Here is a 21,640-nt window from a genome sequence, read left to right as displayed (position 1 = left end):
GGGCAGATGACCGACTCTTTTTAGCATCAGTTTACTGACAGAGTGACACGATGTTATGAAACCCACACATGGACATGGGCGTGTAACACACACAGCCATGCAGACCTACAAATACAGCACCGATCTGGACACATCTGCAACCTATCATGTAATATTGAGGGTATGTAGTGAGGTGAAGATGAAGAGATAGGTGCAGTAAGTTTCAATATTATTTCATACTATAGCGCCAGGGTGATGATAATAATATGAAACAGATTCACTTATATCCAATTATAATAAGCTATGCAGCTTTATCAGCCAATCTGAACCTGCTGTTTATGTTTAATTGAACTATGTAAGTATAATTAAGGTAAATCTAAATTGTTGTAGTCACTCCCAACATGCCAACTCTTAACTTCTGCAATAATATTTCAGTTGAGCCTGTTATCATGATCATTAAACTGTGACGCTGTTGTTTGGTTTTTGGCAGGATTTCTAATCGGCCAATCTCAACTGCTGTTTTTTTTTTTTTCCAGGGTTCTGATTGGATCACCGCTGTCGGGCCAGCCAGCAAAACGGACGGGAGATGTCTACAAATGTCCTGTGGGGAAGGGAGACAACACATGTGTCAAACTGGACCTTCCCAGTAAGAATATCGTGTGTGTGCATTTGTGTGTGTGTCTGTGTGTGTGTCTGTGCAACAATTAGTTGATTAATCAATCAACAAAAAAATGAATCTGCAACTATTTTGAGCAAAAATGCCAAATACTTGCTGTCTCTGATTTGAGGCTTATCTTTGTCACACATGATAGCAAACTGAATATGTCTGGCTGTTGGACCGTTGGTCACCTTGGTCTGTGGGAAATTAAAACAGGCATTTTTTAAATCGTTCTTCGTTTCCTGAATATATCTTATACCTATATTATCTTAGGACACACAATATAGCTAGTAAATATAGATAATATAGTATTTTCATCTATACTACAAAAAGCACTGGGCTTCATCTGGCCACAACAACCTCTGGTTGGTATGTGTAATTGTACTACTGTGTTTTTAAGTCTACTGTATAGGTCTCCTGGGGAGGAAGTGAGGCCCATCAAAACGGGAAGACAGTAAATAAACAAGGATTTAATGTTTTCATCCTTCCAATTATATCTTAATTAAACAGATAAACATAATTTAGCTCCCAGTCAGCAGCCTGCCATGTGTATTAGTGTTAGTCTGTGTGTTGACACAGGAGAACTGAGTTAGTGTGTATAATAAATCTGTGCACTGACTCTCAGCTCAGGAATTAATACGTTTCAACACAGCTGTTTACACCTCAGCATTATCAAGTAACCGGAGTCACGGTTCTCGTGCTGCTGGTAAATTATTGGCTTTAAGTGATGATAATGTACAGTAACGGCTGGAAATGATACTCCCCCGCTCAGCAGTGGAGTGTGCAGTATTTGTTTTATCAAGCCAAAGCCTAACTCTCACAAACTCCAGTTTAGTCTGGAAAACGTCCACTGGGAATCGATTTAGACTGGCAGTCGGAGCCAGGCCACTCAGCAAACAACAGGGAGTGGTTTACATGATGACAACAACAGTTCAGTGTTTTTTGAATTTAAAGTGAAACTGGGCATGACTCAGCAACTGTATGACCCTTTTTTTATTAACTTGAATTGATTCAGAAACCAATTGTCCTTGGATGTCTAAAGTGATATTTCTCGAGCACCACTGAGGAGCGTGAGGCAAACCCTGGACAGCCGAGCAGGCTGTGGATGTTCCAATGTAGAAAAAGGCTTGTCAATCAGCTGCAAGTCTGATGCCTGCAGAATCATTTCAATCTGTGCCCACTGACAACGCCCTAGTCTCACATTGCCAGATCTGTCTCCACGCTAGGTTTGCACTCTTCCAACACAGGAGAGACAGATGCCAAACCGTAATGAGTGAACTTAAATGTGTGCGGTTATTGTGTTGTAATTTTTAATCACAGTTCCGTCTGAGCCATAAAACTGAAAGGTGGTTATGCCAGGACTATTTTGTGTGATGAAATGTTGGCAATGGGGTGTAATATTTTTTATTTTTTATTTTTTTTAAGTTGTCTGCTAAACAATATTATAGTTTGTTTACAGTCTGTTTGGAAAATTGAATCCAACTTTTGGAATTCAGGCTGCAGTTATGCAAGCTGGAGAACTACTTAGCAACAGTGCATGTTTTCTAAGATTATATACTGATGTTTTGAGACACCCAAGACAACAAGCATTATTTTTATGCATGCAGTGTTTACGGTAAGTAACTGGGGAGCACAAGCTTGATAAACTAGAATGCAACATGAAACATCCGTGTAAAAGAAAAACATTGCAGTTCGTATCTTCTGCCTGGTGGAAGAATGGTATATTTTAGTAGAAACCACTTTACAAAGTGCCGTTTGACCTGTTTCTCCCTTTCAGTTGTGAGAGGTCATTCCAGACCAAGAGGGACTGTGTGATAAGTATGATTTGTTCTGATAGTTATCTGGAGTCACAGTTCACTGAGGACAAAGACTGTATTCTCCTCTGCAGCTCCACAAAGCTGCTTTCAGTCCCACGTGGACGCATCATGAGGTGCAAGATCTTGGTTTGTGTCACTCATTTTTTTAAATAATCAAGACAAAAGTTTTTAACCCATTTATTTTCACCTCAGAGTTCATTGTGGTGCATGGCAGATGATTTTATTGATGTTAATTGTGTTTGAGTAATTGAAAGATTATTGTCATAAACAGCCCAAATATGCTCTTTTCTTCTGTGGTTTCCAGTCAGCATGAAGGCAACAGAAGAAACAGAGGAATAATAGAAAGTGGGAATCTGTTCCCACACAGAGAAGAAGGAAAAGGCCAAACGTAACTAACTAATGTTGCTGGTCTGTTTGAAGATGAGCTCATACCAAAGTCATAACTGCCCACTAATGAAAATCAGAAATGGCTCTTCATCAAAATCCTTCCATGGGGATTGATAAAGAGCTTGATTCAACACTTAAAAGGCAGTTTGTGAGATTCTTTGTATCCCTCAGGAAAAAAAAGGGAGTCAGATCCGAGGCATTCCCAAGCTGAAGCAACAGTTTGTCTAATTTTAGCCACATGTTTTGATTGTTTAATGATTGAACTCCTCTATTTCTCCTGTTCACTGCAACTGGGATGTTTATCAACAAAACATTTTCTTTTGTGCTCTATATCCTCTGTTAATGGCCATAAGCTACGCACTGAGGGACGGTATGGAAAAGCAATGAAACAAACTAGATTTAACCACATGTCAGTGGTTATTACATCTTCTCGAGGTGGATGGAAGTGAGGAAGGAGTTTGAGCATCTCTTCCTGTGGGAAAATGAAGAAGAGGAATTTGTCCAGCTGTTCTTCCTCTGTTCTGCTCAGTGTTTGTCTCATGCTGTTTATTCATCCATATTTTTTTTTTTCAGAAAACACAACAGTTCCCAACGTACTTGAAGTCAAGGAGAACATGACCATGGGAACCACACTGGTGACCAATCCCAACGGAGGATTTCTGGTGAGGGGGAAAATGCTCTTTATAGTATATGAAAGTGCTCTGCTGTACATTTTCCATACCAAACACAAAAGGGGGACTGAACTTTGCATATTTTCTGCAAGAAACGGGGCAGCAAGGATATATTCATGAGGCCTTTTGACTGTATGGAAACAGTGGGCTTGACCCTCCATGTTTCCCAGTGAGGCTTCATGTCCTGGGAATGTAACAGGATACTGTAAATCAAGTGTATAAATGCAGAAATGTATGTAGAAGATGGCAAGGCACATTAGGTTTTATGGATATGAATTCCAGTAAAACTTTATTTGTACATGATTATGACATTCACAGAGTGTGAAAATTGGACAAAAGGCCAATAAATCCATCTTTTTGCAAATTATGTTGGACTGTGAGTGCAGATCCTACACAGCTGCAAATGTAACTTAAGCTCTAACCCCAACACTTAATGTGGTTAACAAGAGTGTTAACCTAACTCTTCAACACTATGCCTGTGTTTATGTTCTGTAATTCAACACCTATCAGAGTTAATACAAAACATTTGGCAATTCTGATTTCAGCTGACCCATATCAGACTTTCTTTTCACAATACTCACTGGTTCACACTTAGGATTCAGACTGAAATAGCTCAACAAGTATTGGATGGATTGCCATGAAAATTGTACAGACATCCGTGGTCCCCAGAGGATGAATCCTAATGACTTTTAATGATCTACTTCATCCAAGGCCACCAAGAGGATCATATTTGTAGGTTTCAGTAAAATGTCTCAAGCGCCATTGGATGGGTTGCAATGAAATTGGTACAGACATTCATGGTGACCATGAGGATGAATCATAATAACTGTGACTTTTCACATAGGGGCGGCTGTCGCTCAGGAGGTACAGGGGGTTGTCCACCAATCAGAAGGTCGGTGGTTTGATCCCCGGCTCCTGTAGTCCGCCATCTAAGTGTCCTTGGTCTGATGGCTATTCCATCAGTGTATGGGTGTGATGTTTGAGTGTTATAGTGTGCATAGGTGCAGTCCATTTACCATTCCATGTAGCCCCATCATCAAGTCAAGTCCATCCCATCAGCCTTATTTTCTCAGCTAAAATGTTAGCATGCTCACAGCAGCAATAATAAGATGGTGAACATAGTAAAAATAGTGAATTTGTTATATATTATTGTGGATGTGCTATACATCATTATTACGTTAGCATTGTCATTGTGAGCATGTTAGCATGCTGATGCATGCATTTAGATCAATGCACTGCAGAGTTGCTAGCATAGCTGTAGACTCTTGGTCTTGTTCCTGTGCAGGACCAGTATTCCTCCTAATGTAAGGGAAGCATTGAGTTTGTTGCGCATGCAGGGGAATCTGAGGAAATGAGGCTGAAAGATTAATAGATGTTATTTAATTTTCCAGTTATTGTAGGCCATTTTAAAGCCCTACTTCCTTGCAGGCTCACTTTCTCTGCTTTGCTTCTCTCTTTTTCTCTCTGGAGAAGCTAAGTCTGGTGGTTTTTAATAGTCTCTGTGTAATCCTCAGTTTGAGTAGTTCTTTCCTCTGGGTTTCTGTCTTCAGCAGCCCTGAACCTCCTCTCACCCATGACCTCATACTAGTGGAAACCTAACCAGTCACAGCACAGTTTTACTTTCTCAAGCAACTAGAGTCTCAGTTTGTTGGTGTGTCTGTGTGTGTGTCCTGTCTCCACAGGCGTGTGGTCCTCAGTATGGCTACATGTGTGGGCAGCAGCAGTACATCTCAGGAGTTTGCGCGAATGTCAGCTCTTCCTTCCAGATCCTCAACTCCGTGGCACCGGCCGTGCAAGGTACGCAGCCTGACAAAATAAGACACAGCAGATCTGCACAGGATGTGACGGCATCTGCACAAATTGCCTGTCGGGGATAAGAGATTATAATCTACTCTTTAGAGTAGTACCACCCAAGACCCTGACATCAAGCTCACCCTCTCTGAGCGAAGAGGGAGATTAGAACATTCTTCTTAATGTAAACTTGTCTGCGACCCCATCCCTCTCTGGCCCAGCCCTTCTGCTGTGTTGTATGCCCAAGTTAGGAGACGGTTTACTGGGCCTGCACTCTGTTTCCCAGGAAGGAAACAACGTAGAACAAACGGGAGAGTAAACAGTCATTTTCTCTTTCTGTTTCTCATGTTTTTTCAGTATCACTTTCTCTGGCATTCCTTTAGCAGAAACAAACACATATATATGCAGTCTGGTCATATAGTGCCACAAAAAGACATTGAAATGACTGAATTAAAGTAAATTGAAGAACTGCATTTGTGTTTTAAATCAAGTCTGCTTACAGATCAGATCTCCAGGACTGTTAAACTCCAGTTACCCCTTACTGCCTTCCACTACTTATGAACCTTATTATTGGAATGAATTACATGGGATCTTATCTTACTGGCTGATTTTAATCTTCAAATCTATTTTGCGTTGCCTGTGATTGTCTTTGATCCTCAGTGTGTGTATTTGTTTAGTCTGGCTATGATTGCTCTACTTCCTCTCTGCTCTACATAGGCCTCTCTTGCAAAAGAGGTCTTGATCTCAATTTGATTTTGTAATTAAGTAAAGGTTATACATATGATTAGTGACAATTAGCCAATCTTGGGATAATTATTAGTTTTCTATGGGATCAGTGGCAGAGAAATGCAACTTCAATTTCATTTCAATGTAAACAATGTGATCTCTTGTAAGGCTTAACCTTGAATTATTAACCTCTACCACCGTGGTTCCCAACCTTTTTGGCTTGTCATCACTTTAAAATCAAGTCAATTTTCATTCATGTAGCACCAAATGGCAACAGAAGTTACCTCAGGACTTGGTGTAATATTAACGAATGAATGAATAAATTGGTGTAATATGGTCAAATTTTCTGGATTTAGTTAAAATTGTCGCTGCAGCAGTCTCAACCAATCTAAGACTTTTCGTACCAGCATGTGGCAGGCCAGAAATGAAACAAAGAAAACAAACCAATAATTATTTGTTGTTTTATTTGAATTATCCAGAAATTTACAAGAAAACAAAACAAAGATGTGGACAAAAAGTGTACATAACATCATTTCTGAATGCCCAGGTTGGGAGCTGCTGCTCTACATTATTACATTTTGATTTTAAACCAGTGCAGTGTAGTGTGTCTGCTGTGGGCACAAGTAAACAGGAAGAGGACTGAATGTGTTACATAATCAAATTTCTCTCTGAGGAGTAAAATCTGTGTTTTTAATGCATTTATCAAGACCAACATCCAGCTTTGGAAATGTTTAAAGATATACAACATATAAAACATATAATGTGTATAACAGAAGGTCAGTCTCACCTCTCAGTACACCTGTAATTGCGTATAGAGAAATCGAACTTAATCAACTATATTTTCTGGCTTTGTTCCAGATTGTGGGAAGGAGCTGGACATTGTGATGGTTCTGGATGGATCTAACAGTATCTACCCCTGGTCCAGTATCATCAATTTTTTGCAACGCTTCATTGGGAACATTGAGATTGGACCTAAACTCTCACAGGTTAGTGTTAATTCCCTTGTCTTAGGGCAGTTATGCAGAGTTAAACATCAGGTGGATAAATACATGGAAAGATAGATGGGTTATATAACATTAGACTGAAAAAGGATGAATGAAGGAATATATTGTTTGCTGCCAACTCAGGTTTTCATATTATATTGTACTGAATGACTTAAGTACTCTCCATTATGGAATTTTCCACATGATGCCCAAAGTAAGAATAACTGTAAAATGCCCTTCATGACACAGACTTTATGAACTGAAGACTTTAAAGTAATTTTAGCCTCTGTCTAACTAAGTTATACCTTGACTTTATTTCTGTCTTCTTGTCTTGGATTGCTTTGCACATGGGTGGTGAGTTTTTATTATGGTTACACTGATCTGGCCTGGAGCTAGTAGAGTTTTCCAGAGGGAAACACTGGAAAGTCTTCTCTCTGTGCTGCCCAGCGGTTGTAAGTCACATCTTCCATGGCTGCTGAAGTCCTCTGCCTGCTGTATAAAGAAAGTTGTGTCATATAAACCCCACCAGACCCAACCACATCCTCTGCAGACTGTCTGGGAGGGGACAGCAGAGAAGACAAGAACATCGAAGGAGAGAAAAGAAAAAATAAGTTTAATGGAGGATAATGTTTACAAGAAAAATGTGTGCGTGTTTGTGTGTGTTTCCTAGGTGGGAATAGTGTCCTATGGTGAGACTGTGACTCACCGTGTCAACCTGAGCCAGTTTGACAACACTCCTGATCTGCTGGAGTTCGTCAAAGACCTTCCTCAGCAGACTGGCTTCAAGACCATGACTTTCCTCGGCATTGATACTGCCAGGTACTCAGCATTAACCCCTCATCGGTTGGCATCCCCTCATTGGCAACGGCCACAACTGTCAATGAAGTTATTGTGGTTTGGAAAGGTTTGATAGGCGTTTGAATGGGATGGTGTCATTTCTGTTAGGCTGGACAGTGGACAGGCTTTTTAACTTAGGCATCAACATGAAGACCTCCTGTTGGACAAACACATTGTTTACTGGGATTTCATTGGTCAAAATTCTCCTAAACTACCTAGCAGAAGCTCCCTCATTGGTCCAGTATGCATCTGGTCAGGCATAGTGGATGTTTTACAAGTTAAACTTCATAGTGAAAGATGAGCTTAGAGGGAATGCCACATATTTTACACACCAACATCCTGTTTGGGCCCTTTAGTTAAAGGGAGCTGCACAAAGGCTGATCAGTGATACCTGGTACCTGAGTCTGGGCTGAAGACCACAGTTTTCAAAATGAAAAAGATCTGAGGATGTGGAGTTAGAAAGGCTTGAGCTTATCAGACCGGTGTGGCCCCCTCCACATCTTTGCTTGAGACTAGAGGCTGTGTACAGGTTTCAGACTGAGCCTACCTCCCGACATATACACCCTATTGCCAGTTTATTAGGTACACCTAGCTAAAACTAAGGCAGCGCAATACAACAGTCCTCCAATGAATCCTACCTTCATGATGGTTATAATGTTTTTGTCTAAACTGTTTCAGAGAGGTGTTGATTCAATTTCTTGATACATGATGACATGATGACAAAGTCACTGGTATCAGCTTATGTTTAAATGTTTAAATGTTTTCATTACAACTATCTTTATTGCTACTAATAATTCTGCTCCAATCATCGTCTCTTTATGGTCTCATTTGTTTTATTCCAATTATTCCAGAGTCCCACTGACTTTACCGTTACCTTTACCTAAACATAATCATTCTGTCTTCATTTTGCCTGTTATCTGGAAACAAATTGCATGTGTTTTTATTAATGCTATCACTGGGTGTATATTTATGGCCTTGCTTTGTGTTCTTTTGACTGAATTTTGAATTTTTTCTACCAATCAGGAAAGAGGCCTTCATGACTGAGCGTGGTGCACGACCTGGGGTGAAAAAAGTCATGGTGATTGTGACTGATGGAGAATCACATGACTTCCATAATCTAGACAAAGTCATCGAAGACTGTGACAATGAAAACATCGAGAGGTTTGGCATTGCTGTGAGTACAAACTACATTTGTGTTGTTTTCATAGATTATATTAGCATGACTGAACTGTTTTCTTAACATATGAGTTAGGTTTTGAGTTGTTCTGGGTTGCCAGTGTTCACAATAAATCCAGAAAAGTTTTTTTGTTATTCCTGAATAGAAATAACTAGTATAAGCAGGAGTATTTAGATTATAAAAATCATAGTGATAAAAGGCCAATTTACTGAATCATTTCACTCAGCCAGTCAACCAGTCATCGGTTAAATTTAATAATATAGTCAAATAAATCATGTTGATATGTGACATACAATTAAATCAAGTGAAGGTGTTATGACCAACTTTAACAACCATTTAACCATAATCATTTAAATTGGCTGGTTACTCACCCTGTCACTCAGTCATACTTGTTGAGCTAATTCATTGTGTTTCCAGGTTTTGGGAGACTACAATCGTCAGAACAAAAGTTCAGAGGACGTGCAGAAGTTCATCAAGGAGATTGAGTCCATCTCCAGTCAGCCATTAAGAGACCACTTCTTCAATGTGTCTGATGAGGTGGCGTTGTTGACAATTGTGGACGCTCTGGGAAAGAAGATTTTTGCCTTGGAAGGTATCCCTGAAAACACATATGAACGCACAAAATGTTCACCTACCTTAGTCCTCATACACCTACCAGCTTTAAAGAATCAGTACGACATTTTGGGAAATATGTTTATTTGCTCTCTTGATGAGAACATTGGCACCAGCTCAGTGTCTGTGAGGCAGATATGAAGGTACAACCAGGTTTATAGATAAGCGTATTTTCCAAAATGTTGCAGTATTCCGTCAAAGATTTTAATACTCTCTTGATTCAACATTTAATTAATAATGGGGAAATGAGATACTAACAAACTTTCATCGTGTGCGTTTTTTTTATATGTGTTAAAATGAACTTTTCTTTCCCCAGCCACCACCGGCAATTTCACCTCCTCTTTTGAGATGGAGATGTCCCAAGCTGGATTTAGTGCGCATACTTCTAAAGTAAGTCTAAATCTAATTATTTATGTCTGAGGGATACATAAATACTGCATTTGTATTGTAAAAGTCAGTGGCTAACTGTAAAATCACTGAACCGGACTGAGTGTGTATCAGATCTTTAGGTCTCATGGACGTTTACATGTCTGTAGGCGTTTAGTTTAAAAGGAACTATTAATTAGATTTTCTTGCGTGCGAGTGGATGCACTGGTATGGATGTTTGCTCAACTAATGAACTCATCCAGACACAATTCCACAGTGATATCACTGGTGCATCTTGAGCCCTTCGGTAATTCATTACAGAAGTTTCCACGCACAGACTGTCTCTGCCCTCTCTGCTCACACCGCTGCAGACTTCAGACTGGGGCTGTTATGTCTGTTTGCATGGGAGTGTGTGAGACAGAAGGAAAGAGAGAGAGCAAACTGGCAAACACGAGGCACGTACAGCACGAGAGACAGTGAGGAGAGGCTGAATCAGATGCTTGTTCACTGCTGTAAAGAACAACATGCTTGCTTTAGGCCCCTTCCACGCCTCTTGAATTCATTCATTAGGTATTTCCTAGGTCTATTTAAAAACAAACATGCTCCCATCCTTTGCCTCTCTTCCGGCTCCTGACTCATGTTTATCACCTCCTCAATCACTGTGTACACAGTGTCTGTGCCTGCAGTGGCTCATTCAGCTTAACAAAACCAAACTTAACACATTCAAACTGAGTTGTACCACAGAGCGCTGAACACGTGCGGCCTCGCTTTTTTAGTGGGAAAGAACCATTTGATGCAGCTCATTGCGACTAATGACCTGTGTTATGTCCTGTTTGACCCCTCCCCTTCCTGTCCGATAACTGTTTCTTGTAGACAAATAACAGACTGATTGATGGATATTTAAGTTCTGATTTGTCTTTTTCTGCTATATTTTGTTTTATTTTTATGACTTTTGTCCATATTTTTTGAGTTATACTTTTCTATTTACATATATTGATTTACTTGTCATTTATGTTTTTGTATTAACTTGTTAATCATTTAGTTAATAAAATATCAGAAAATAAATAGTACAGTAAAAATAGTATAGTACATTGTTACAGATTCAACTATGCAACAGCATGTAGTATATTTAAGATTATCTCTACTTCAGTTAAATTAAATACTGTTTACATGTTGATGCATTTATAATAACATTCCAATTATATTATATATATGATATATGATAATATAACAAGGTTCACAATACTTTTGATACTTAGTAAATAGTTAATTCAGTTGACTTAGATACTTAAATGTAGTTTGAATGCACAAACTTTTTTTTCTTTAGCTTTGTTCACTTGGATCAGAGTATTTCTTCTATCACTGTTTTTGGATGTTTTTGGATCCTTTTGTACACCACTTACATGGTCCTAATGCTCCTAATCCCCTGCTCTACTGTTCCTGATATCAGCTCTGTTGTCTCCCATAGGAAGGTGTGTTGCTGGGAGCAGTGGGAGCGTACGACTGGAACGGCACAGTGGTGATGCATACTGCAGGAGGAACAATCGTCCCAGGGAAAAACCAGTTTTACGACTCAAAGACTGAAGCCGGGTATGAAAGACTGGCTGGGTACACTGGTGAGTGGACTCATATTGTCTTGAAAACCCTGAAAATAAATAAAAATTCATAATAGAAAGAGTAATAACTGACCATGTCCTGTCAACAGAGTCAAAAGTCCTAAATTTGCTTTTTTTGAGTTAACTGATTGGATATACAGTCTTTTTATTACACTATCTCCTGATCCTGGTCAGTTTTTATCGTTATTTTTATTTTTGATTATAGGTATATTGAATTCTATTTAAGAGATAGAGGGACACTGAAGGGACAATCTGACAGAGTGAGAGCATTTAAAGTTTGAACCAGGTTTTCAGGGGCTTAAAAAACAGGAAACAGGGAACTTATATCTACTAATAAGCTGAGTAAGACACAGATAATACACACTGTGGAGCACTCGCACGAACACCCCTGTGTGAGCTGAGTGTTTCTGTGTTAAACAGAGAGTCAGATAAACTAGATCTTTCAAGAGATTAAGTGAAATTTTACAGCTGCAGAGTAAATGTAGAGCCTCTCTTGCACGGAGGATTAAGATTTGTAATTTGTCTAACTTTGACAGCAGATGCCTCTTTCTTTGTGTTACATAAATAATATGCACAGGCTCCTCTCTCTGTCCTGCTGCCTTTTATGGCCCGTAGAGCAACCGCAGCATCTTAATATCAAGTTATTTAATCAACATGTCATTAGAAGCAGCACTGGTGGATCCAGGCCCATGTACTGTAAACTCAGCTGTTGGCAAATGCTCATATCTAATTGTCTGACTGCAGACTTTGCATACAAAACCTTCCTGTCCTTGTCTGATCTGTGAGTGTGTGTGCATGCAGGGTTGTGTGAGTTCCTGCCAGCTACCAGTAGTGTTTTATAGCTTCATCCTCTCAGTCAGACGTAAACAGGTGGCTGAAAAAAGAGAGCCTCTAAAAATATCCCACAAAGAAGAGTGTTTTCCTCATGACATAATCATCACTGTATGACACATTCCTGCTAACGCCTGTTTATGTAGTGTATGCATTGACTTTAATACAGTATGTGCTTGTGTATGCATTCTCTGCAGGCTATGATGTTCAGTCAGCATCCACCCCTAATGGCATGCTTTACATCGCGGGTGCTCCGCGGTACAACCACACAGGCCGGGTTGTAATCTATCGTCTGAATGAAAAGAACAACATTGTCGTCTCACAGATACTGAAGGGAGACCAGGTGAGCCTGATTCAGTTTGGCTAACATCGGCGTGTTTTTGCAAAGAAGATGTCTTTCATCTGTCTGTATGAAACCCTGAGGGCCAAAAGTTTGATTGAAATAAACAAAAACATTAAAGTAGAGAAATTGGAGAGGTGCCATCAAAAAGCTTAAAACAATATATACACTATGACACCTACAGTATGTGTGAAAATGTCTAAATAGATTTGTTCAAAACAATTGTAGAAGCCATGATGTGTGAACTATTTATATATTGTGTAAGTGTATAGGTATTAAAAACAAGTACAATATACATTATAATATATAATAAAGTATATAATGATATATATGTGCAGTGTATGTCATATACACACATACCCTAATAATATAATACTATGAAGTATATATAATGGAAATTAAAGCAAATACCGTGATAGTGCAACAACAATAGTGCAGTAATATTATAATATGATGACATAGATTATAGAATATATATTGTAAATATGTAAACAAATATGTAATATATAATCAGGGACAAGGTGTCAAAATAGTTAGTTACTAATACTTACTAATAAAGATGCACCAGTACTTGAGTAGGCATCAACTACAGCTTCCATAAGTCTTTGACAAACAGGCACAAGAAGTCTCTAGGCGAGCTTTTAATGAATGAAATACAGAAAATGATATAGAGGTCATAGCCATATGGATAAAAATGTTTGCTTTAGCAAGTTCAGAGCTTCAAGGTTGAACACTGACAGATGATCTGTGACTGCTCTGTGCAGATTGGCTCCTACTTTGGCAGCGTCCTGCAGACTCTTGATGTGGACGGGGATTCCTACACAGACCTGCTCTTGGTCGGAGCTCCAATGTACATGGGCTCAGAAAGAGACGAGCAGGGACAAGTCTATGTTTATAAAGTCAACCAGGTACAGAGGACTGAAAGGGAGGTTTTGTGTGTGTCTCTGTTTGAAAGTTCTTCTGTCAGATTTCCACAGGAAGTCACACTGAGATTGTAATGATGCATCCAGTGATTGTCTCCTCTCATGTCCCTGTGTTTTTTCTTTGCTTCATTACCAGGACGGCCAGTTCGAGTACGAGTTCACGTTAAAGCCTGTCAATCAGTCCTGTTGTACCGCCCACTCAGCCATCTGTACTAATAAAAATGAACCATGTGGTGCCCGGTTTGGCACAGCCATTGCAGCAGTGTCAGATCTCAACCTAGACGGGTTTAATGATGTGGCAATCGGTGCACCGTTTGAGAACGACCACCGAGGAGCCGTCTACATCTATCACGGAGATAAGACGTCTCTGAAAGAGAAATTTGTGCAGGTGAGAACAGTTTCAGTGCCACTCAGGGTTCTGCCAGAAAATTTGATTCATTTAGATTAATATGCTTTCATTGGCTCTGTGGTGTCTCCTCAGCGGATCCCTGCAGGCGGAGATGGTGAAAAGGTGAAATTCTTCGGTCAGTCCATACATGGAGTCATGGATCTAAATGGAGATGGAATCACTGATGTTACCATAGGAGGTCTGGGAGGGGCTTCGCTGTTCTGGTGAGACACGGCCCATCCTCAGATATAAACATTCACTCCTAAAACTACACATTCCACTTGAATTATTACCAGCAGCAGTGCTTGTATCCTGGAGACATCATCTCACATGTCCACTTGGCATTGTCTTATTCGGGTTTAGACAGCTGTACATGTCCCACTGGGCTCGTAGGCTTGAGACCAACAACTTCCTAATGATCTCTCTGTTAAAACCCCTGGCTACATACTTAACTGTTGGAGACCAGCCTACAGACTTCAACCCCAACACTTTTGAAACATCAGCCCACACCAACTTCCCAGGCCGACCTTCTCCCACAGTTCCTACTGGCAAAGGCTCAACTGAGCTGTGTGAAAACTCCATCTCCCAAGTGGCTTAGAGTTTAAATAGGATTTGGCAGCAGGCGCTCTTCCTGGACTGCTGGCTGTGTTCAACGGTTGGGTGGAGAGAGCGTTGAGGCCAAGTTTAATGCTCAATACACATCCGTTTCTTGTTCCTTCCTTCAAGAAAGTAGATGAATGCACACAGCTCTCTCTCTCTCTCTCTCTCTCTCTCTCTCTCTCTCTCTCTCTCTCTCTCTCTTACTCACACACACATACACACAAACACCGTGCATAAAAACAGAAAGTACACCTACTCATTATGCAGAAATGCAGAATATCTCCTGACTCCTGGCATATGACATAATGAATCCATGTATTGCAGCTGGTCAAGGAGGAGCTAAGTTTACTACTCTTTTTAGTCCAGTGGTTCCCAACCTGAGGCCCAGGCCCCCTCCCAAGGGTCACAAGATAAATCTGAGGGATCATGAGATGGGTAATGGTTTAGCAAAGAAGAAAAAACATGCTCTGCAACACAAATTTATATTGAATTTTTTTATTACTTTTTGCTGAAGTGTGGTGAAATGGAAGCACAAAGTACAAGCACCTTAAAGTCCGTGTAGAGTCCTTGGTAAATGCACTCAAGCACTTTAGTCGTGTACTATGTTTTCTAAAAGTTTGTATGTTTATTTAATTTTCCCAGGTCCAGAGATGTTGCAGAACTCCGTGCCAACATGACCTTTGACCCTGTTAAAATAAACCTGCAGCAGTCTCAGTACCAGTGTGAACATGGTGGCCGCAAATCTGTCTGCGTGACGACTGAAGTGTGTTTCGTCTACACTATCAAATCTGACAAGCCGGCCGTAACCTCTGCTGCAGGTGAGCCATACAACATCTTATGTTGATGTGGATGATTTTGTCATTGAACAGATTCCCTTGTAATTCATTTTTGTTTTCTCATCTGTTCTGTCCTGCAGTGATCCGCTACAATCTGACTCTGGACGCTCTGCGTGCAAAAGCCAGGGCTTCATTTATTCAGTCAGACGATAAAAACGATCGTAGGATTGCCAAGAACTTCAGCATCACAGACAGAGAGAGAAAGTGTGTGCAAGAGACCTTCATGATGTCGGCAAGTGCTCTGATCTTTATGTGCACGTGGGATCAGTTATTTCTTACCTGAAAGAAATCAACCCCAAAACTGTGTTTTAGCTGCATATCCACAAAACATAGTATTCAAAGCAGCTTGATACCTTCAATTTTTATGACATTCATTCATGAAACTTAAATTCTAGTCTCTCAGGAGATGTAAATGGTGTTTTGGGCCGGAAAGGAGACAGAACAAAGCTGTAAGGAGCAGGAGTTTCTAACATGAAACAGACCCGTCCTGATCAAAGCATGCCGAGTACAGCCCCATGTTGCTCTCAGTGATAAATTATCTGAAGGCACTTGCAGAGGTGAAGGGATGAGGAGAGAACGAGAAAAGACAAAAAAATCAAAGAGAAAATGAGAGAAAGAAAGTGAATAAAAGAACAAGAGTGAATGAGGTGTTTTGAGAATGTGACAAAGTGATGCTCAAGGTCAAGGAAGATTTCTACAAGTGGTCCAACAAGCACATCACAGACTGTTCATCACAGCAGAAACCTTTGAACATTACAGATACAGCACTTACTGTAAACCTAAGCGGTCTCCAGCAATGTGACGTTTAGAGCCATGTGTACGAAATGAAATTTCTCTCTTCAGCAGTTCACTGCAGCAGTGGATTTTTCTGATTAACTGCCCTCAGGCAAGAGACAGAGGAACTAATCAGCAGAAACAGCTGTTGCAGTTGTGTGTCCTAAGCATGAATACCTGCTCTGTTCTAGTGCGCCAGTCTGTGCGCAAACTTCCCACATAGTCCAGGGTAGAGGTCGTCAAGGTTCAGAAAACTTGTACCAGACACATAAAGCACCACAACTATCACTTGTCACCTAAACCTGAACAGATCTGACAGCAACAAACCAAAAGGAGAAATCATGAATTAATCCATGTCAGTGTGTGCTAAAGCAATGGCCCCAGTTTGTTTCAAGTCCACACCACAGAGTATCCAGCTCCAAACCAGCTGGAAAACCTCAGATTAAAAATAAATCGGCTCCTAGCTGCTACATTCAAAACTTCCATTGCCTTGTCCACTTCTGTATTGAGGAAGTCTCCAGTTTGTCCCTTGACACAATAGCACTGATTCACTGTCGTCAGTGAACATAGTGCAGATAGTGTGCAAACATGTGTAAAAAGAACTTAATGAAATTCATTTGGGCTTGATAAATGGAGGAGAAAATCAATAACCAACGCAGCTGCCTGCAGGCCACAACGCAGCGGTCAACAAGTGGTAGATAAGCCATTTATATAGAGTATGATCACTCTTTAACATGTTTTAAGTAACAGCCACAGTCTGTGCTTACCAAGCTGCACTCAGGCCAGTAATGTGCCTGACTGAAAGTGCAGCCTCATGTTATATCCTCCCCCTTCTGGGTTTAATCAACATTTGGCACAGGCTCCCAAAGACCCATATTCATGCCTTACCATACGCATATACAATACATACCATACTGTAATGAGAAGCAGCTCTTTCAAATGCTCTCTTCATGTTTCAATACAAAGAGGCCGTGCACACTCACAGGTTTTTTCAGTTATTCTGGTTGATTCGACCTCTCTTCAGCTCCTTTAGCAGCATCGCTCAAGGGATGGAAACGTCTGAGGGTCAGTCCTCCACTTTGATCTAAATATCTCACCAGCTGTTGGATGGATTGTTATGAAGTTTTGTTGATCCCCTGACTTTTCATTTTCACAAAAAAATGTGTATAGGTTCTTTTAAATGAGCTGAATGGATTGTATTAGTGTTGAAAATTGATTTTACTTCAGTGTAACTGCCAGTGATGGGGGCTTTACAGACATTTTTTCCACTGGTGTGTGAACAACTATGCAGTTCTCTTCACTAAATGGGAGACACCATCAGTGTCAGACATTCCTGATATCTCAGATTTGGAACTACCACTAAGAGACTGGTGTTAATTTTTTTTAAACCATAGTTGCTCATAATTAGTCTCAATGATATCAAGTGAACAAAATAAGTTGAAATTAGTTGTTCTGCCCAATTAGGTGCAACATAATTTAACAAAGGAAGCATGGTGTCAGTCCAGCATGGTCTGTACACGCCTATACAGTCCTGAGTAAAGTCTCATCATCATCTTATCTTTTATTCCCCTCTCCTTCTCTTCCTCCCTTTGCTCCACCTGTCTCCTCTCCCCGACAGGCCCGGCTGGATTTCCGAGACCCTCTCATGGTGTCTTTGGAGTTTGGACTAGCTGATGAGGACCAAGGCCCCGTCCTGGATGAAAGCCTTCCCAGATCCATCAATAAGACAGTAAGACCACTTCATATCACTTGTAAGAGCAACTATCAAATGTAACAGTAAGCAGAGGGTTTTGAGTCGCAGACAGGAAGGATTTGAACCCTGTCTCAAACATCCTCCATCTGTGTATCTTTATAATCCAAGAATGAGTAGTGGGGTATTCTTGTTTGGCTCCACTCTCACCGCTGCTACAGTACATTAGCATCTGCAACAGCTGACTGCCATCCTTCAGTGTTTCCTCAAGTTTGCATTTGTGTTTCAACACCAACGGCCAGGCAGACTCTTCCCACACTCCCACATGCATATTTGTTCTAACAAGAGGGTTTCCAGATAATTGTTGCAACGAGTGATGTTTCCAGATAAAGAGGGGAAATATCACATGAGAATTTAGCTTCAACATGTTAGCAGTAAAGCCTGGGGGTGTGTGAAATACACAGTGGTAGCAACACCGCACCCTGCACTTCTAAGACCAGGACCGTATGTGATGTGTGAATAAGCTCTAACACATCCTGACTCCCTCAGAGCAGCAACACACAACATTATTGGGACCGCTCCAGTTATTGTTATTGAAAGCAAGAGAAGGGACACATGTACACATACACACATACACACATACACACAGAAAGGGGAAGTCAATAAACGGAAGCTGCAGTTTTTCCTTTGACATTGTGCTGCAGATGATACTCTCGTCCTTTCCTGTGAGAGTGGACACTGTTGATGTTAACAGTCCAGTGGGAGAGCGACTGAGAATGGGAACAAATACGACTGAGACCCCCGTACACTCTGGGGGAAGCAGCAAAGGAAATGAAGGTCATTTGAATGCACCCTTTTAGACAGGGATACAAACAAATACACAGACACAGCAGCCTGTTGTGATTCTCATTTCTCTGCTCATTTCTATAGAGCGGCTTCTGAAGCCTGATCTCAATGTTACTCCGGTACTTTAAAGACCCATTTAAGATTTATAAAGATGCTCTGTTCTGGATGGTAATTTGTGTCTAGTAAGATACTCCCACAACAAAAGTTAAATTAACAAGTTAAAAATGATTCAAACTACATCCACTGCTTTTCCCTTATTGAAAAATACTCTCTCTGTCCCAAAACATCACTCTGCTACTCATTGACCCACACTGGCTACCCATGGCTGCCAGAATCAATTTCAAGCAAGCAAACTTTATTTATAAAGCACTGTTCACAGACACTAGTCACAAAGTTCTTCACAATTAAAAGATTAAAATCAAATGATAGAATTACAATCAAAATACATCAAATAAAATAAAATAAAAGCAAAAGTAAAAACACCAGATAAAGATACACAAGAGGAAAACACACCTAAAGTACCACATGCTACCTCAAAGCCTGTCCGAACAGATTGGGTTTTAAAAGAGTCCACAGAATCCAGGCATCTCAAAACTTAGTGGAAGGCTATTCCTATTTCAGGTCACTATTGCTTGCCTTCAGAATAACTTCTGGGTCTGCACCCATCTACTTGAACTCAATCACACAGGCTTGTGCTCCCTCTTGGCCACTGCATTCCTCTAAGGGACGTCGTCTGGCTTTGCCAGCCCTGCACACAAGACAATCTCAGTCCAGACTGTTGTCATCTGTGGTTCCCCGATGGCGGAACAAGCCACCAAACGCTCTCAGAGCAGGGGTGTGCCTCTCTATCTTCAAGAATCTCTTGAAACCTCTATTAACACCTGTAACACACCAACATGCCTAACCAGGGCTTACTATGCAGTATCAGTGCACTTACTACCTGAGGTTCTTGCACTTATTAAATAGATGTTGGACTTTGTGCTTGCAACAAAAGGTTTCCTACTGCACTGTAGCTGTAATGTTGTCCCTAACATGTAAGTCGCTTTGGATAAAAAGGCATCTGCCAAATGAGTAAATGTGATGTAATGTACTAGACACAAGATGTCTCTATTTCACTATTTCAAGTTCTCTGGCAATTTATGTTTGCTGGAGGAAGTTTTCAGTCGCAGGCAGAACCACAATTGTCTTCCACACTGGTTTGATGTTCCAAAATTGCATTTTTTGAGTGCAGATTACTTGAAGATTTCACTTTGTTACTTCTCTGTCGTGTAGATTCCCTTAGTGGACTGTGGGAGCGACGAGAAGTGCATTGCTGATCTCTCTCTCAAAGCAGAGCCGAGTGTAAAAAGGTAAGAATTAGAATTGAAAGGATATGTTCATGTTTGTTCTTAAAACAATACAAGCATGCCCATATGTGCGCTGAAAGTTGTTGGTTGTTGTAATATTTCCTCTGGTCCATACAAAGAGATCACATCAATATTATTTTCTCTACAGAATACAAGTTTTCCCATTCAAGTTGTTTATCTTGATGATAGTGCACAGCAGTTTGGCCTTATTTGCTGCAGACTCTTCCAGTGCACGACTGCCCCCTTGTGGGGTGAAATGTGCATCACAGCCGAGCATGCTGACCGTTTTTGTTTCCCTCTCCAGCATGGTGATCAAATCAAACAAAGACAAGATTGATGTGAACATCAACGTTAGAAACAGCAAAGACAACGCATACAACACCAAGGTTATCCTCAGCTTCACACCCAACATCAACTACGTTAAAGTAGAGGTGAGATTTTGTGGTGCTCTTGTCTCTGTGCCAGGTCAGTACAGAGTGTGATGTGTGTGCTGATGCGTGTGTCATTTTGCTTTACCAGCCGGAGAAGGGATGCACTCTGAATAACACTAAAGTGGAGTGTGCTGTTGGATACCCGTTCCTGGGAAGCAACGTCGAGGTTCGTTTCAGCGTACAGTACATTCACCAGACTGCATCTAATACCTGTGCATTATATGATTTACACTGTTTCATTGCTTGTTAATTAAAGATACTGTGTGATCTAATATCAACAGGAAAATTTCAAAGTGAAGTTTGAGGTGAATCCCAAACATATTCAGGAGGTAATTCAGATCAATGTGACAGCTACAAGGTGAGAGAATCAGAGCAGTAGGTTTTATTTCTAGTTTGAAGCTGTTTCTCTTAAAATTATTATATATGCCCAATGACAGAGTTTGCTCATTCATTTCACACATGTTCACTGGAATAGTACAAATGTATTTTTATTTTTCCCACAGTGACAGTGAAGAGCTGGCTTCTACCCTGAGTGACAACACAGTGCTAATCTCCATCCCTGTCAAGTATGAAGCTGGACTCATATTCTCAGTGTGAGTAGCTTTGGAAGTTTGGTTGTTGGTTCACTCGTCACTTATCTTGTGTGCTGCTGTCCTACCTCACTGCACTATAAAGTGGATACAATATTGGTCTCTATACTAGTTTGATGTTGGAAATTTTGAGTTTTCATAGCAAGAAAAAGCACAGGTGTGTTTCAGGTGTGTTGAAAAGTGAAAAATCTAATATGATCTTTTAAAAATGTGCATCTTCTAGGCGGCCTGTGGATGGACACATCATAGTAAAAGAGGGTGAAAAGTTTGCCAGTGTATTCAATGACACCAAAATGATTGGAGAGGAAGTCAACATCAGCTACACGGTAGAGATGATAACCGATGATTTAATCACATTAACGTAGAGCAAACAGCTGCATGCAGATGTGGTATGTTTGGTCACTCCTCCACCTTTATCCATCTCA

General features: G+C 40.5%; 1 protein-coding gene across 2 annotated transcripts in view; it reads left to right on the top strand.

The window, feature by feature from the left end:
* The window catches only part of itga1 (integrin, alpha 1), a 60,468-nt gene that overhangs the window by 35,657 nt on the left and 3,171 nt on the right, over window positions 1-21,640 (top strand). For both annotated transcript variants that reach the window (XM_071465603.1, XM_071465602.1), the window contains 22 exons: window positions 516-625; window positions 3,415-3,503; window positions 5,195-5,309; window positions 6,888-7,015; window positions 7,683-7,831; window positions 8,873-9,023; window positions 9,444-9,618; window positions 9,955-10,028; window positions 11,473-11,620; window positions 12,649-12,794; window positions 13,556-13,699; window positions 13,851-14,102; window positions 14,196-14,326; window positions 15,345-15,520; window positions 15,619-15,770; window positions 17,931-18,041; window positions 20,121-20,197; window positions 20,499-20,625; window positions 20,714-20,791; window positions 20,907-20,983; window positions 21,129-21,218; window positions 21,439-21,541. In XM_071465603.1, coding sequence (XP_071321704.1) covers window positions 516-625; window positions 3,415-3,503; window positions 5,195-5,309; window positions 6,888-7,015; window positions 7,683-7,831; window positions 8,873-9,023; window positions 9,444-9,618; window positions 9,955-10,028; window positions 11,473-11,620; window positions 12,649-12,794; window positions 13,556-13,699; window positions 13,851-14,102; window positions 14,196-14,326; window positions 15,345-15,520; window positions 15,619-15,770; window positions 17,931-18,041; window positions 20,121-20,197; window positions 20,499-20,625; window positions 20,714-20,791; window positions 20,907-20,983; window positions 21,129-21,218; window positions 21,439-21,541 — 2,803 coding nt within the window. The remainder of the gene's footprint in view (window positions 1-515; window positions 626-3,414; window positions 3,504-5,194; window positions 5,310-6,887; window positions 7,016-7,682; window positions 7,832-8,872; window positions 9,024-9,443; window positions 9,619-9,954; window positions 10,029-11,472; window positions 11,621-12,648; window positions 12,795-13,555; window positions 13,700-13,850; window positions 14,103-14,195; window positions 14,327-15,344; window positions 15,521-15,618; window positions 15,771-17,930; window positions 18,042-20,120; window positions 20,198-20,498; window positions 20,626-20,713; window positions 20,792-20,906; window positions 20,984-21,128; window positions 21,219-21,438; window positions 21,542-21,640) is intronic.

This window comes from Trachinotus anak, unplaced genomic scaffold (genome assembly GCF_046630095.1).
Source record: "Trachinotus anak isolate AG129_WGS33_773 ecotype Australia unplaced genomic scaffold, CSIRO_AGI_Tana_v1 ptg000028l, whole genome shotgun sequence".
NCBI classification, from domain to species: Eukaryota; Metazoa; Chordata; class Actinopteri; order Carangiformes; family Carangidae; genus Trachinotus; species Trachinotus anak.
The sequence above is the reverse complement of the archived record's forward strand: the minus strand, read 5'-3'. Positions and strand labels throughout refer to the sequence as shown.